Raw genomic sequence first — 18,521 nt, 5'->3', positions numbered from 1 at the left:
AACTACTTTATACAGGAATAGTGCATCCTTATGATGCCTCCGTCAAATCAGTGAATCAATTTTAAAGTATGAAGCTGCCTCTGAGAATCTGTGGCGTTGAGAGAATAATCTAAACTAACTTATTAATAGTAAACAGCTCGACCTACTTAGGTACTTGCAAATTACTACCGAAAACGAATCGTAAACAACGCGACCTACCTACGACAATACGCCGCAGGTCGATCTGGCACATTACGCCAACTCGCTAGAAGGTTTTAGCCTATCGCCTATGCGTAATTGCAGCGCCGCCGAAAGTTCCCGAAAGGCCCAGACTGAGCGAGTGTCTCCGATTTATTTGCGAATTCACCTACCTACTGTTGCCGTCGACTGTACCGTATAAATAAGCTCGACGCAGCGAGTAGTCAGTATTCAGTCTCCAGACCGTCAGCCCAGTACTACCGCGCTAGGAACCTTGACCTAGATATCGCCCGCATACCATAGTATTGTGCATAGTAAACGTGTAAATATTGTGACTGTAAAAACGATTTTAATTAAACAATAAACGCTGTATCTGAGTTGAACGAGACTTTCATTTGTACACTGAGATAACCACAAATCTTACAAATGACTTGTAACAAAGATATTTTAGGAATTTGTTTTGAATTGCTTCCATTTTGTTTATGTGGATTTTGTAAAATGGAAACCAAACAACTGGTGCAAAATGCTGTTGATCTTTCACGCTGTTAGAAATCAGCACCGCATCTGTATAGTTATTGTATTTTTATAATTCCAGATGCCTGAGGAGCAAGCCTTCTGTGTATTGGTGAGGCTGATGTACGGATACTCACTGAGGGAACTATATAAATATGGCTTTGTGGTTCTCAAACTTAGACTGTACCAACTACATAGGCTTATGGAGGTTTGTTAGACCCTAATAATAACTAATTAAACAAAGTTTATCTATCAAAAGACGTGCCAATAATTAGTATTGCTGTGTTTTTTTTTGTAGATAACTTTGTTTGACTTTAAGACCTAGAATTATTTGTATTTTTCTTTTGAAGATAACTTTGTTTGACTTTGAGACCTAGAATTATTTGTATTTTTCTTTTGAAGATAACTTTGTTTGACTTTGAGACCTAGAATTATTTGTATTTTATTTTTGTAGATTACTTTGTTTAATTTTAATACCTTGAATTATTAGTATTTTTTTTTAGATAACATAGTTTGATTTTAAGTCTCCAATATGCAACAAGAGATTGAAACGAACCAAAAAGAAATTGATATATTTCCATGGGGAATGTTCAAACATGTCTTTTGTCTAAAAAACCTGGAGTTGCAAATATTGTATGCGAATCGGTTTGCAGTTTTATTGTAAACTGTTAATATTTGTCACAACTATTGGTGTAGCTGTGGTTAACAGTTAGAATTGGAAAGAGATTCTGACTTATTCTTGGTTGTGTCAATCGATGTTATGGCCTTGAGAGACACTGCTGGTTATCACTTTCACAAGCTTACATATTAGACTCAAACTAAACGCACTGAAGAAACATGTTGACTGCACCGGTTTTCTTAACAGACTGATAATGTATGTTAAACAGTCGCAATGTAAGTGATGTTGATATGTAGGTTAATATTTGTCACAACTATTGGTGTAGCTGTGGTTAACAGTTAGAATTGGAAAGAGATTCTGACTTATTATTGGTCGTGTCAATCGATATTATGGCCTTGAGAGACACTGGTGGTTATCACTTTCACAAGCTTCCGTATTAGACTCAAATTAAACGCACTGAAGAAACATGTTGACTGCACCGGTTTTCTTAACAGACTGATAATGTATGTTAAACAGTCGCAATGTAAGTGATGTTGGTATGTAGGTACTCCACACTGTCAGACAAGGGATAGGTAATTGGATGCAGGAACATATGTTAAACTTAATGTTTAAATTGTTTTCCAGGAGCAAATGGCCGACCTGAGTGCTCACTTTGCGGTCATGGGAGTGGATCCTCACATGTTCGCCTCCCAGTGGTTCCTCACCCTCTTCACTGCCAGATTTCCTCTGCCCCTCGTGAGTACAACGTATATATTCCATTGAAATTGGACTGCTCGGAGCCGATGGGCGACTATAACATCTTCAATAGATGTTGTGAGCATCGTTGTCCTCGGTGCACGGGTGCATGAAAACCCGACGGACACGAGCGGAACACAGTTGATGTTGTTTTCATGAGAACGGGACGTATCTTTGTTTAAGCTGTCGGCATCAGTTTTTCCTCCCGGCCTCTTCAAGGCCCTTATTTATAAATCCTTATCTCAATCCGCCTCACAATGCTGCCCAACCGGGTGGCGATATAGTTCCCCCGTATTTACTCAGAACTGACAGGGGCGCTCTAGTGAGGTAAAAAAAAATCAAAATAACCAGTCGAGGTTGTTGATTGCCCTTGAAGTTACTTCTCATATAAACAGTGCAATATAAATTTTACAATAGTATATACAATGGTATAACAAACCATCGTTATTATTCTCCAATCCCCCGTATATGCGCGCAATATAACACGCAATTTAACAATATCGATATTCTTAATAATACTCTTGTGAAATACCGAAACGAAGTCAAGCGTACGACCACAAATGTTAATTAAATTAATGCACAGTTATAGAAAAGGTACAACATGAGCGTCTCCTGTCCCCATCCCATCTTCCTCTGCCTCTTGCCCTTTCCTATTCCTTCTAATATATTTGTATGATTTTTTTTTTCTTTTTTGTTAATTTCATTTTCAGTTAATGGTTATAACCAATTACAATTTTGTATTATATCATATTAACCAACATTAGCATAAGAAACTATTTTGACTTACCTCATATTTAACCTCTTGTATAACTCATCCTGTATAAAATTGCTGTTTTTTTCTTACAATAAATAAATAAATTATTCTTCTTCTACTGAATACTTTCTCATTCCCGCATCGCTTCGTCTCTTACTAATTAGGGCGAGGGATGCTATTGGTTAGTTTTTCACCCGCCGCTCTGGCTAACAGATGTGATCCTCGGAACGGATGTCACAGCTGTGATGACCGATAAATGGTCATGCTTTGCTCTAGAAAGTTAAGTCAAATCTTACTTCAGTTACTTCTGGCTGGACTGACTCCAGGGACGCTTTGTAAATCGTTGGCTTCAGCTAACCCAGAGAGAGAGAGAAAATACTCGTTGAAACCCTTTTGGTAAAACAACCTGAACGGTGAACTCTTACATAGTGTGATTCTTAAAGTTTATCACTCTGTGTTACTATTGTTGATCTGCTATAAAAACATGTCATACTTGCAAATTGATTTTACCCAAAATAAACACTAAGGGGGTATTTCACTATATCGGGCTAAATATCTGACTAGCTATCCGTTGGCTGGCTTTAAAGATCAGAATAACTTTGTTATTCAACGGCAACCGTTTCACCATTGTTGCCGAGCTTCCGGATAGATAACACTCGAAATAGTCTGGCAACATCGCAAAATGTTTGCAGTTACTCCATCTACTGCCACGGCTGTCATGCATCACAGACCGCACACCGCAAAGTGTGCATTTTTTTGGTTATGTTATGTTGATTATCAGGTCATTTTAGATAGATTCGTGTCGAATTAATACATTGTTTCTTATTTTGAACACAATCAAATAATTCAGGATGGATCATACAAGCATTCAAATTCATTCGAGCTCTTAAAACTCGCGGCCTTCGCATCGCCGCCCATAAATATCCATAATAATTCGCAACAAAATTCGACTAACTTCTCCGCTGTCAAACTCGGAATGTTTTGACGCCAACTTTGATTCGAGGAATAGCGCCTAACGTGAGGTTCGAGCACTGATTAGTCAAATCGAAGTTTAACCCGAGCGTTAGCGTTATTCAGATATAGTGAAAACGAAAAAATGACTAATCCGTGGATTAGTGCTTAGTCAGAACATAATCAGATATAGTGAAATACCCCCTAATTGTGTTTTTTGAATAATTCCATTACAAAGGGACTATTTTTCTCTTTAAATGATTGACAATTATTTTTGTTAAATATTCCAGGTGTTCCACATAGTGGACGTGTTTCTGCTGCAGGGGATGGACACCTTGTTCCAGGTGGCACTGGCTCTCCTGGCCAGATCTAAGAAGGATCTTATGCAGCTGGACTTTGAGGGCATCCTCAAATACTTCAGGTTGGTCATACTATTGTAACCAGTTTTATGAGGGCGTGTTTCGTGGCATCAACGTGAACCGACGGATGCTCAGCAACATTTGGGCAGCATATACAATTCGAGGTTATTTTCTAAAATGTTGAGTTCTGACATCAAAACACTATTCGAGATGCGGGTACGGGTACCGCCATCCCAGGAACCATTCATTGGATAACCAAAACCTCTGCCGTAGGTCATCTATGTGGCAAGCTACAGCCGCAGGGGTGACCGGGTTCATAGGATGAGGTTTGTACAGGTCTTGGTGGTGGATGCTTCTATATTATACCAGCTGGGTGGCGGGACTGATTGAGAGAGAGACCCTTTGACCTCTCCAGCCAGAATAGACCTTTTCCTTCCCAGAACCTTCCTTGAAAGACCTCCCCCAAAACTTTTTCTATTTGGATCTTGTAGACTAATGCACCTATTCTCGTTGCAAGCTATTTAACTTTTAAATATCCAATGGTGAGCATGAAATTGAAATGGTAAAGTTTGTTTCAGAGTAACCCTGCCTAAGAAGTGCCGTGCCGAGGAAGTCTCCAGGCAGATCATCAAACAGGCTTGCTCCATTAAAGTGAAGAGGCTCAGCAAGTATCAACAAGAGTTTGAGAACATCACCAAAGGTAAATTATTCGTCCGGACAAAATTACACACGGACGGATTTACACATGGATGGAATATGGAACTAATAGGGTCAAAAATATTATGGCTTAAAAATATACACGGTGTCCGGAAACTCGTAGTACAAGCGGGAAACTGGAGAATCTACACCACATGGGGAACCCAAATAAACATAAAGTTTTTTGATTTGAGCATTTTCACAAAAAAAAAAAATATATATTTTTCGGCTATTTTAGGGTTAAAGTTTTTTCTGGTGTTTAGGGTTGAACAACAGATGTTTTAACCCTGCAGAGCAGAAATATTTTATGATTACACCGGATTAAATGAAGGGTGATTTCAAAATAATGCTTCAAATCCGAGTTTCTTCATTTGTTTTACTTTCAAATAGTTTTAATTAGTTGGGTACTTTGATCTTCAGTAATAATTTATAAGAATTTGATTAAAAAAAAAAAAAAAATTAACTTCTAACTCGATTTACTCGATAACGAAAGCTCAAATAAAAAAAAAATATACTAGAAAATCGACTCCAAATGTGATGTAGATTCACCAGTTTCCCGCTTGTACTACGAGTTTCCGGACACCCTGTATATAGTGTTATATTACGAACTCTATGTTCATAAATCCGTTAAAATCTTGTAAGGAAGTTCCATTAAGCACTGTTTCGCTTTGGCATTGCTGCATCTAGCGTCAAACTGCAAGTTTGCGTGGGGTTTTAAATTCTCATACTGTATGAAAATTTTTCTGTTTTGCTGTCAGAAATTTGTGAATCTAATTTATTTGCTGTGTTTGAATGTGTACCAAAATTAATTACTGGTTTTGAATGTATACCAAAATTAATTACTGGTTTTGAATGTATATCAAAATTAATTACTGGTTTTGAATGCATACCAAAATAATTACTGGTTTTGAATGTATACCAAAATTAATTATTGATTTTGAATGTATACCAATATTAATTATAGGTTGAATGTATACCAAAATTAATTACTGGTTTTTAATGTATACCAAAATGAATTACTGGTTTTGTTTACATACCAACATTAACTACTTGTTTTGAATGTATACCAAAATTAATTACTGGTTTTGAATGTATACCAAAATTAATTATTGATTTTGAATGAATTCCAATATTAATTATTGTTTTTTGAATGTATACCAAAATGAATTTACTTGTTTTGAAGGTATACCAAAATTTATTACTGGTTTTGAATGTATACCAAAATGAATTTACTGGTTTTTAATGTATACCAAAATGAATTTACTGGTTTTGAATGTATAACAATATTAATTATTGGTTTGAATGTATCCAGAATTAATTATTGGTTTAAAGTATACCAAAATTAATTGCTGGTTTTGAATGTATACTAAAATTAAATACTGGTTTTGAATGTATACCAAAATTAATTACTGGTTTTGAAACCAGATGAACGACTTTCAGATTTTAATATTACAAATAGACAAATGCAATTACAAATACAGAAATTCTGATTATTCTGATATATTTTTTTACGATTATATTTTGGCCTACTATTGTTTTTTCTCGTAAATTGTACAAGTACCGCCTCAAATGAAACTAAAAAAACATATTTAACTATAGAGACATATTATAAAGTTACATAATATGTCTCTATAATTAAAAATAGTATAAAAAAAAGTCGCTATCCGCGTCTGTCTGTTTGTGCGCTTAGTTCTTCTAAACTACTTAACGGACTTTGATAGGGTTTTCACTATCGTTTAGAGAATTTATTCCGAAAGGTTTTTATGTATAAAACATGCATATTATATTTATAGAAAGTAGAGAAAAGTCGATGTTTTGCAATAAGTCGAAAAAAAAAAATTTCCAGGGTCTTACATTGCTAATGCTGGCTAAACCTTATGACATACATCAAAATAATGTACTAGGGAATTTTATATCTTAAAAAGGCCTACAGAAAAGTCTGTCATGGTATAAGTCTATCTCCTAAGGATAACCCGCAGCAACGCTGGGTACATGTCAGCTAGTAATTAAATAAAATCTGTAGCAAATCTGTAAAACTTAACGATCAATTACTTTGGAATATATGTATTAATTATTGTACGGTTTTAATGTTGCGTAATGTTTGTTTGCAGAAGTAACAGAGGGCGAGCAGATGGTCAACGAACTAGAGAGCCTGCGCACGCAGAACCAACAGCTGACGCAGGATAAGGTCACCATGCATAATACCATCAGCGAGGTAACTGCTAGCACTACTAAGTGTATCCTTATTAATCAATTGATTTTCCCTGAACACGTGTGCGCAGCATTTTTTACGACCGTGTTTGGAGCTGTAAACTCCAGTACCGTCCACGCTGGAGCTTTTTGTGATGGAATTTTAATCCTTGTGCTTCAAAAAATTTACAAAGGAAAAAATCGCCATAAATTCTACTGTTTATTTAATAAAATAATTTTACCTACCAATAAAATTTATATTTTGTTTCCATCGATGCCTGGAATCCATTATAAGAGAGAGAGCTTGCTCTTTCGCCCTTTTTATTTACGTTTCGCGCGTGTTTATTCCCTATATTTGCCCTTTTTCTCCACTTGCCACACTTTCTCTCCCTACTGGCAACACTGTAGTGACGCGCATTTCATGTCACGTGATGTTTTTGTTCATATGACTCGTAATGCACCAGGTAGGGATTACCTGGATTCCAGGCATCGATGGAAACAAAATATAAATTTTATTGGTAGGTAAAATTATTTTATTTTGTGTTCCTTATCGATGCCTGGAATCCATTATGAGATGTGTCTGCTCTCACCTGGTGATCTGAAACTTGCGTTATATGTGATGCTATTTAAACTGGAGTAAAGAATGGAGCCATTGAGCACTGGAGGTGTTCGCTACCCGAGTGAACGACCTCCCTTCGGGAGAAGTTCCGGAAGGTGTGCTCAGATTTCCAATTCCCTCTTGTGAGTATCTCCTCTAGGACAGTCTTCCAACCAGTTTAGAGAGGCTACAGCCGAGCGTACACTTCCTGGGGTTGCGTGGACTCCTGCTTCTCTGAGGACTGATTTAATCCACCCCCCTATTATTGTCTGCGTTGCAGGTTTTGCCTCTCCTGATGTGGTCACAAACAGGTGCTTTAGTAGCGGGCCTCTTCTGGCTTTAGAGAGAGCAACAACTTTCCTCAACCATTTAAGTGGGTTGATGTTGTCTTTTTCTGAACCCGTCAATTTCCAGCCTGACTGTTTGTGCTTGGCTGAATCGGTCTTTGCTCCGAAAATTGGCCACAAGGTGATCGTATTCCTCTTGTCGATAAAATGGTCTGGGGTAACTCTTAGGAGAGTTAAATCATGAACTCTCCTGCCTGATGCCAAGACGAGAAGTATTGCTGCCCTTCGTGATGCTTCAAATAGTGAGTCTTCTGCGGGGGGGTTCTTGACCAACCAGTCTACCACCTGTCTTGGGTCCCAGATGGGGGATTTCTCTTTGATTCCTCGTGCCATTGAGATTGCCTTGAGAACGTGTCTCACCAGAAAATCAGAACTGATTTTTCTCGCATTCTGAGCTGGGCCGCAAAATGTGACGATGGCTGATTTGTGGACCTGAATGGTCTTAGGAGCTAGACCTTCTCGAACAAATAAGTGGGCTAGATACCTGGCGACCATTGTTGGTGGGGGATTGTTGACATCCACGCCGTTCTGCGTGCCCCATCTACGCCACCTATCCCATGCAGGTTTGTAAGTCTTCAGTTTAGACTCTCTCCAGGATGAGTTGAGGAGTTGGCGTTCTTCCCGACTCCAAGATGTGAGGGCTTGATCCCACCCGCAATTCTCCACACCTCTAGTTCCAGATCCTGGATCCTGGGAGGAGGCAGTCCTGTCGACGTGTCTATTAGGACTCCCTCTAGACTGTGCAGGCGCATTGGGGGTTCGTCTGTTCGCTGTTTTAGGTCGCTTCTCCAGAAGGTCCTCTCCCATTTTGGGACGACTAGCAGAAACATGCCCCTTGCCTGATTTAAGTGTGCGAGCACTCTCGGAACGAGATTTGGCGGAGGGAATACCCATGATAGATTGTAGTCCCAAGGTCGACTGAACGCGTTGGGAAAGCAAGCTGAGCAGTCGCTTGAGTCTCTGGATACGTAGGTTGGTACCACGTGAGCCGTGGCTGAAGCGAACAAGTCTATTTGAGGGCAACCCCATTTTCCAAATATCTTTTCCGTCACCGGACTTAGTAGGTGCCATTCTGGGAGATGTGCGCCCCGAGAGAGACGGTCCGCAATTCCGTTGTATCTCCCTGGAATGTATTGGGCTGTCAGAGATATCTCCATCTGGTCTACGAAATCTAGTAACTCCCGCGTTGTTTCTAGAAGGGCAAGGGATTTTGTGCCCCCTTCCTTGTTGACGTAAGCAACGACTGTCTTGTTGTCCGTCTGTAGTAAGACATTTGTCCCTGCCAGGAGATGAGCTTGGTCTTTGATGACCGCTAACACGGCGTATGCTTCCTTCCGGTTTGAGTGCCATAGTGCCTGCTCCCCCGTCCAATGACCCGCAACTGTGGTGTCGTCTAGTTGTCCTCCCCATCCTGTGTCCGCTGCATCTGTCGTCAGGAAGTGATGGAATGGGAGGGGTTGAATTGGGCTCGTCCTTCCGATGGCCCCTAGCCACCACTGTATGTCCTGCAGTGCTGCGGTGGACAGAGCAACCGGCCGAGACGGTTTCAGATGCTGTATGTGGCGGCTGAACCTCTGCAGTCTGCGGCGGCTGAACCTCTGCAGTCTGCGGCAATGCAAGCGACCACGAGGGATCACGAAATTTGCAAAGTTGAGTCTTCCCAGGAGACCTAGAGCCTGCCTGGGAGAGCAACTGCCGACTTCCAAGGGAACCTGTAAGGCTTGGTGTAGACCAGAGCACTTGCGGTCGGAGAGAGACTTTTGGTCTGCTCTCGTGTCCCATGTTATGCCCAGGAACTCCAACTTTTGCGTGGGCGTCAGGATGCATTTCTCCAGGTTTAGGCACCAACCTAGTTGTTGAAGTGTGTGCACTATAGTAACAACTTGGCGGGCCAGGTGTTCTTTGCACTGGTTTGCTACTAAGAAGTCGTCTAGGTAGACTACTGTCCTCAGTCCCTTCCTTCTTAGCAGCTCCGCTACCCAGTTTGAGAGCAGCGAGAAGATCCTTGGCGCTGATGACAGGCCGAAGGGCAAACACGTCATCTGAAGGAGTTCTCCATTGCAGACGAGGCGCAGGAATTTCCGGTGTGATCTCGCGATAGGCACGTGGAAATAAGCCTGGGAGAGGTCTACTTTTATCATCCAATCGTCGGGTTGGAGGAATTCCGGAACCCGAAAATGGCTAAAAAGTTTGAAGGGCTTTGAATCTATGAAGACGTTCAAGGTCTTCAAGTTGATGATGGGTCTGAAGGTGTGGTCTGATTTGGAGGCAAGGAACATACCTGACAGGAAGCTCGGGGAGTCGTCTGCAGCCTCCAGAATCTTTGACGCTTTCATCATTTCGATGTGTGAGGTCATGTCTGGAGACGACTTTGTCCTGAAATTCTGTCTGAGCTCGGCCGACAGGAGAGCCAGAGGAGGTTTGGACACAAAGTGAATCCTTGCTCCTTCCAGGATGTTCAGGATTAGTGGTGACGCCCCCAACTCCCTCCACACCTCCCGATATGCCTTCAGGCGTCCTCCCCAGAAGGGCTCTGGCCTCCAGTCACCTCCATCGCCTCCTACCCCGATCGCTAGTCGCCTTGCGAGAGGGCTCTTGCTTCTTGGTGGGCTGGCGATGTGTCGATCTTTCTCTGGCCTAGGAGCGGGTCGAAAGGGCTTTCTAGGGAGTGAGGGTGGAGCTTCCCTCACCGGCCTTGCCATTTGTGAGGTAGAGGGTTGTGGTTGACGGGGGGTATAGGACGAAGGTGCGACACTGACAACTTTGTCTCGTCCCCCGTTTGCCAAGATATAGGCCGCTAGTTCCTCTTTATTGAAGAGGTGACTGGAGCTCGGTGGGATCCTGGCGAGGCCTTTCCTGGTAAAGGGGTCTGCTATTCCCTCCAACAGGGCCTTTCGCCTACTTTGGAGACACTCAGTTCGCCTTCCACATACAATTTGTAGGACGTCGTCCGTGATCCTACTGTATGGGGATTCCTTGGCGAACATCTCCTGGATTTTCTCGAACAGGATCGAAGGGGTCAAGCAGGTGCCGGGATCGGCTGCCCAGTTTACCAGCGTCTGCATATTCCCTTTTACTGCCTCCGTTTGTGATAAGATGGCATTCGAGAGAGCTCCCAGGGAACGATCCAGGGCTGGTGCAAAAGAGCTGTTCTTGTCGAGCCTCTTCAGCTCTTCATTCACCTCCAGCTCTACGAAGGCAGGCGTGGCGGTGTAAGCCTTTTGGGTTTCGGCGTAGCGAACCCGCGACCATTCCTCCGAGTTAAAATGTTGAAGAGCCGAAATAACTCCCACTCTTCTCGCGTCCACTTTTGGGATCGGTGCCTCTTTCACCACGGTGCTCGGGTTTCCGAACTCCAGAATGTTCTTCTGGGCGGCTAGGCTGGCGGGTAGTTCTATGAACCCCGATACTTCCCGCCGTGTACCTTCAGCGGGGTCTTCTCTCCCCGGAAATTCCTCGAGTTCTACGCGACTGCCCATTAGGGCGTCCGTCAGAGCGGCCACCTGTTGCATCAGTCGTTCAACTCGCGTGTCCAGGTGTCTGTAACCCCTCTGACTGGACGAGGAATCGGGTCCGAATCCTCGCGTCGGCGCTTTCGGGAATCTTGCGTTTGGTCGCTGTTGTCGACCGACGCCGCGTCATTATTTCCGATGTCACTCATTTGCGCAACAATCACAATTAAAAGACGACAAAACAGTTTATTTCTCGTAAACAGTATATTTATAAAGGCTAGGGAATAAACTATGATTTTTTCACTTAAAGTTGGTTTTTAAGCACAGCGCAAACACGAAACGTACTTAAGGCGCGAAAAAACGGCGTCATATGAACAAAAACATCACGTGACATGAAATGCGCGTCACTACAGTGTTGCCAGTAGGGAGAGAAAGGGCAAATATAGGGAATAAACACGCGCGAAACGTAAATAAAAAGGGCGAAAGAGCAAGCTCTCTCTCTCTTATAATGGATTCCAGGCATCGATAAGGAACACAAAATATAATTTGTGTATGAATGTCGAAATTCATTTACAATACGTTTGCATCGCAAAATTGAGTTTTCAAAGCAGTTAAGGTAGTTATTTCTTTGAAAACACGTTTTGATGTGAATGTATTCTATATGTATGTATTAATAAAAATGTAATTGTTTGTTTGTTCAAAATCTTAAATCTCTGAAAGTTCTTGACTAATTGCTTTGCAATTCTGACACAACATTGCATTCAAATATGCATGCTTTTTGTGAAAAACAACGCCATCTGTTGGACGTAAAAACAATGTGCGCTATTGTTTCTCTATCAACACAGACAGACTGAGCCATAGCAACGAGTGGCGGGGTACAGCGAGTATATTAATAAAAATATAAATGTTCATTCAAAATCGTAATATATATATGTGTATATAAGGTGTCTGGAAACTGGTGGTGCAATCGGGAAACTAGTATCTACATCTCGTAGGGGAAATAAAATTTAATTCCCTTTTCCATTTTTTTCCACAACTTAAATAGGTAAATAGGTGATTTAAGCAAGAACTGCTTCTGCTAAGAGTTTCCGGACACTGTGTATAGAAAGAAGAGTGTACCGGTGTGGGTTTGTTTTTTTAAACAAATCTACAGTTTTATTCCAAGACTGATGAAATTTTGCACACTTGATGTTCTAAATAAGTGTAAAGAATAATTGTCGGCATGTGATCTCAAAGAACTCTCTGTAAAAGCCTCTGTTTAGTCGTAAATAAATTCAAATGCATTTAAAAAATTTTCTTAGTGTTTATTTATTAAAATGTTACAGACAGTCGCGCCATTTCTCTGCAAAAATTAGTTTATTAGTGAATTTAAAAATATAGGTATATATTTCCTTGATTTCCTAGTTTCTGGATCGTTTATCTTCTTGTTTTGCCCTTATCCTTCTTTCGCGCATTTATTTTCGCTTGCTTACTTTCGCTACCTGTCGCTTCATCGTTTTCACATTTACCATACGTGTTGTATTTATCATCATTGTCGTATTTACCACCATCGTCATATTAGACTTCTTTGTCACTTTTGACTGCTTTATCACATTTGACTTCTTTGTCGCTTTTGGCTTCTTTGGTGCAATGGACTTCTTTGGTGCAATTGACTTTTTTGGTGCAATTGACTTCTTTGGTGCAATTGACTTCTTTGGTGCAATTGCCTTTCTTGTCGTGTTAGACTTTTTCTTCATATTTGTCATCCTAACGGAACTTGCGGCCGCATAAGCATATGCCCCCATTCTATCCATAATGTCTACGTAATCGAATGCAGCTGCAACTAGAAGCACACTTGCAGTTATTTCCTTTTACCTCCCTTGTCGCCTTCGCACTTGCAATCTCCGGAGCAGTGGCAACTCGAGGCACACTTGCAATCCCTGAATCACTTGCGATCCCCGTCTCACTTGCAATCCCTGAATCACTTGCAGTTATCTCTACTAGCAATCCCCGACTTGCTTACAGCTTTGTCCACGTTCAATATCCAAATCACTTGCAGCTATCATCACTTATAATCTGATATTAATTTGCAAAATAAATGATAAATACATCCAAAAAATGTTACACAGGATTGCTTTTATCTATTTTTAAGATATCGATAATGATAATAAATGTACTATATTTTTATCTTTTGTGTTTACGAAAAATGTGCCTAATTTGATATCAGAATTCTCTCAAATATATTTACGGTATTATAATCCATTTTCAATTAATTTAAAACATACCTAAATTTATTTTAAAATTTGAAATAAATTTGCTGTCACCAGTTTACATAAGACGTTTTGACTCGTAGTCCCCGTACAGGCTGATGAAATTGATGGTCTGTTCAAGAAAGAAGTTTGATATTTGGAAATGTTTGATTGATTTCACCAAAAGTAAGGAAAAATTGAGCTTACTTTGGGCACGTGGACATGCTCACAACACAATTCTATTGGTATATCTCTTTAGTGGAAACAGCAAAAATTAGAACATGATGTAAACAATTGGAAAGAAGAGAGATGATTTTAGAGTTTCACGGTCAAAATTATTGTCGTGATTTATTTTTGGGGTACTATGCCGTGTTGTGCTTTCTCCTTCTTTAGTCAACGTTTCGGACAGCGCAACAGTATCCATCATCAGGGCAGAGGGATTGTGGTGAAGTCTGTGTTTGCAGTAGTGACACCGTGTTGCACCCGTCTATCCTCTTAGGACCGGTGTTTCAGCATAATTAGAGATTATAAAAATCGTGTATCTGTCGCTAGTACGCAGCTTGTTACAATACAATTCAATAGTGTGATCTCCATACTACCAGATTCATATAAAAAATATTGATTGTGTGCAGCACAAATTTTTACGATTTATTAACTTCAAATTACACATTCAACACATAAACTATACATTCTTACTAAATACACTAAAAATACATTCCCTAGAAAACAGAAGAAAAATAAATGACCTAACTTTTTTATTTAAGATTATTAACTCCAAACTAGACTGTTGTGAACTCCTGCATTTCATAGATTTCAGAGTACCTACTCGAGCAACTAGGCAAAATGTATTATTCTGCAACAACTTTATTACCAACTATCACATACATGCACCTATTTCTTACTTTCACACAGTTGGAAACAAATTCACCTCAAATATCGACATATCTAATATAAGTTTGCCTGTATTCAAGAGATACCTGAATGACATTTCATGTAGCATATTTAATTGCGTATATTTGTTGTTTTCTTGTAGATTGTGAGCTTAAAAAATATTTGTTATTTTGTAGCAGAAAGTATAAAGGTAATAGGCACGTTGTGCGCCATTGTAGAGGGTTTGAATCCACTGTTGCAACAATTAATAGTTAAATTAGCTTGCAATCATTGTAAAATTTAAAACGGCTTTAACCACGAGGGTCGCCATTGTTACAATCTGAAAGGGAACCAAAAACGGGTTGTTACGTTTGCAATAATGAAAGAATTAAGAATTTCATTATTTTAACAACGAGTGCAAGAGCAAGAGATCTCTAGATAACAAATAAAATGTTACATCCCAAGGCGTTAGCGTCATAATGAAATTCTATGCGCTCGGATATTATTTAAAATTGGTAGCAAATGAATTAGGTGTGACAAAGTGTGAAACATAATATTCTAACCTGTTTAACTAGAAGAGGGCGCCAAATAACACATTACGTGTTATTAAATGTCGTGATTAATGTCGGTAGAATGTCGTCTGGAGCGCTCGCTCGTATCCTTCCCCGAATCGCGTGTTTCCCAGAAGGCTGCCCGAATGGTACTGAAATCTTGGTAGTCTCGTCCCGGTCGAGTCGCCCGTCTTGAACTTCCTTCTAGAAGCGCCACTGTGTATACGTCACAAAATAATAGTGAAAACGTAGCAGGCAACATTGAACTGCTACAATTTTTGTGTCGATGTTTTAAAAATAAAACCTTCTGTTGTCACTGTATTATGCAGTAAATCATGTAAAAGCCCATCAGGACGTTTAAATTAATAAATAAATAAATAATTAGTTAAATGAATTTGGTTCTCGACATTTACTTTTGGTAATACACAAACGCATTCAGCGGGTGGATGAGTTTTTACGGTAACAGATTATCGCTTATCAATTCTAGTTTTAAAACTCTGTGATAATTTTATCTGTATAAAGCCATCAATCTTGCAAGATATTGCGTTTTGTTTGAGTAGGATTAGGAGGACAGAGTGGATAATCAAATAATCTATATTTATAACCTTTCCCTTACTGTGTTAAAAAAATCCACGCGTTCCGGTGCTGTGTAGTCAATACACATCTCAAAATAAACGATTTAATATGGGAAAAATATGAATATTCATAGCTAATCGCTTATGTTTATTATATTTTATATTAAAAGTAATAATAATTGTAATTTAATTGCTGAAAACATGAAACAATCATCGGCAGATGCTAAAAAAACATGCGAGGGGTCCACATCTAACGACGGTCCACGACCGACTGGCTGGCAGCTAGCACACAAACAGCTATGCTGTCGTAGGTATCGATGGTCTAAATTGAATACAACTGCGGACGTGTGGATTTCTCATGTTCCCGCATAGTGAACTAAAGCGGGACATTAATAGCGTGTCATTTCCTCGCACACTCTTTGCGTATTAGTATCACACGGTTGATTGTATTGGTGTATTTGTTTCCGATTTTTAACAAAAATCTCTGATTTTTAATTGAATTTGAAAACTATGTAAAATATTATTTTTTAATTCAGTGCATAAATGTATAACGGAGGAATACCTAAAATCTGAACCCAGAATTTATTATATTTATAGAGTTATTAAAGTTATTAGAAGCAATGTGTAGTAAATACACAGCACAGATAAGGAAAGGTTAATGAAACATGTTACTTTATTTAGCATGACTACATGTGAGTAATTTTTTTGCTGTTGGCGAGCGCGCGATTCGAGATAGAATGACTCACATTGATGCACGAGCATAGCCAAGGATTGCCGAATTGCGCTCGTCCTCGATTTGAGAGGCGGCTTTGGGCACCGCCGCCCCGGGAACCATTTATTGGATAACCAACACATCTGCACCCCAATTGGTTCGCTACGTTTGGTGATTTAGCGGCAGGGGTGCCCGGGTCATCCGTTGAGGTGTGTTCAGGATGCGCCTGTCCACCAGCTACGTGTTGTGCCAGATCAGAAGAGGTTGGTTTGGGGAAAACCTTTGATCTCTCCAACTGGTCTCTTGACCCATCGCCTTACGCAGCAGTGGGAGGGATATATCCATATGTCCGTCACTCCTGGACACTGATCCCTAGATTCCTCCCACCCCTCATACCTTTTGCCTTCTCAGAACTTCCTCTCCTTCCTTTCCTTAAAAAATACCCTCCATCAGCCTCCTGTAAACAATACTTTGTACAATACAATGTTTTACTTAAACCTCCAACTAATCACATTATAAAAAAAAACATGTTTTTAAACAGGGGTCACAGGTGACAACTATATAATATAGGTATATAAAAACACGTGCGTATTCGAATGCAACGTTGTGTCAAATTTCAAAAAAAGTCGGCGAAGAACTTTCGGAGATTTAATATTTTGAACAAACCAACATTATATTACAAATTTTATATTGTAATTTTCTCTGAGCTTGTTTGTGAGTTTTCAGTACAGTACACGTGAAAAAGTCAGTCCTCACCATCAAAGGAGACTTGAGCTGCCACTGGTACTAGCCCGTTCGGTACTCAACCATCCTTTTTTTGTAATGTTCCAGTTGAGAGACACATTGAGAAGAGAGTCGGAGAGGTCCTTGGGAGAGGTTTCCCGCAGTGCAGCCATCCTGCAGGAGTACAAGGACATCTGCAGCCGCCTGGACCAGCAGCTCAACACCACCAAGGTTTGCCACTTCTACTTCTCCTGGACCTGGTGCCCTCTCCCAAATGGTGTTGACTATCATATTAAGAAGAACGGCCGCTTTGCCTTTTTCATACAAAACTTAATTTTGGATTTGTTGCCTAAATACTCAACTGATTTAAAACAAAACTATTTTCTCTCGCCTGATTTTTGTTAAGGCTTAAGAATACTATTTTCTTACTAAAAACCCTGCATTGGCCAATCTTAATATATAAAAAGTCAACCTGCTTATGTTTGTGCTCGCAAAACTCGATTAATTATCGACCGATATCGAAGAAAATTTCAAAGTTTGTTCTTATTAGTGCCAGGAATGTTTAGAGAGATACGGAGTCGAATTGAAGTTGATGTAATGTAGTATTTTAACAGTAACATTGTGACAAATAATTAGTGGCCTGAAATATCAATACAAATTGAAAATATCTCCCGAGTAAAAATAAATGCCGCCGACGGGAATTGAACCCGTACCTTTTGATGTCCGGTCAGGTACTCTGGACCACTGAGCTACATCAGCTTATTTCCAACCAGCCAAATGATTCATTATGTACTAGTACCTCAATCAACAATTAGTACATATTGAATTATTTGGCGGGGTGGAAATAAGCCGACATAGCTCAGTGGTTCAGAGCACCTGACCAAACATCAGAAGAATATTAATAAATAATAATATTAATAAAAAAAAAAAACAATAAACCTTTGATTCAACTTGATAATAAGAACCAACTATTCTAATTAATATTATTTTTATATGCGCGTAAAATCCTTCCCGTTGTAAACTACGTTGTGAAAGTTGATTGATGTAAGGTTGGCCTTGCGTAGGTACTGCTGACCTTTAAAAGAAAACACAGTCATAATCAGCGGCTATAAACGCAGAGAATGTAGTTCGAAATTAGGTATGAAAATCTAAAATAATTAATAATAATGAATTGTTCAAATCCAATCAGGTTTGTTTTAAAAAAAAATGCGTATTAACCCTTCAAGCCTCTGGCATATTGACTGATATATTTCTTAAAGTTGCCACCAGAAAGTGTTATCCAAATAAATATATATATTTCCAAATGTATCTGAAAAACTATTTTTAAAAGGTGATGAAATAACCTTTCAAATTTTATTATTAGAAATAAACATATGATTTTTGGAATTTTGCATTTTTGAAATCAAACGTGAAAAGTTTAAAAAATGGCTCACATTACATTTTTCTGTCTAAACACTAAATTGAAATTAAT

At 39.7% G+C, this 18,521-nt stretch overlaps 1 protein-coding gene across 1 annotated transcript in view; it reads left to right on the top strand.

Moving 5' to 3' along the window:
- GAPcenA (GTPase activating protein and centrosome-associated) overlaps positions 1–18,521 on the top strand; it is a 106,840-nt gene that overhangs the window by 71,922 nt on the left and 16,397 nt on the right. The window contains exons 15-20 of the mRNA XM_089643436.1: positions 773–898; positions 1,934–2,044; positions 4,040–4,170; positions 4,687–4,808; positions 6,916–7,019; positions 17,159–17,281. Of these exons, the coding sequence (XP_089499562.1) occupies positions 773–898; positions 1,934–2,044; positions 4,040–4,170; positions 4,687–4,808; positions 6,916–7,019; positions 17,159–17,281 (717 nt within the window). The remainder of the gene's footprint in view (positions 1–772; positions 899–1,933; positions 2,045–4,039; positions 4,171–4,686; positions 4,809–6,915; positions 7,020–17,158; positions 17,282–18,521) is intronic.

Source organism: Hesperophylax consimilis, chromosome 19, assembly GCF_061612785.1.
Source record: "Hesperophylax consimilis isolate HC1 chromosome 19, BYU_Hcon_1.0, whole genome shotgun sequence".
NCBI classification, from domain to species: domain Eukaryota; kingdom Metazoa; phylum Arthropoda; class Insecta; order Trichoptera; family Limnephilidae; genus Hesperophylax; species Hesperophylax consimilis.
The sequence above is the reverse complement of the archived record's forward strand: the minus strand, read 5'-3'. Positions and strand labels throughout refer to the sequence as shown.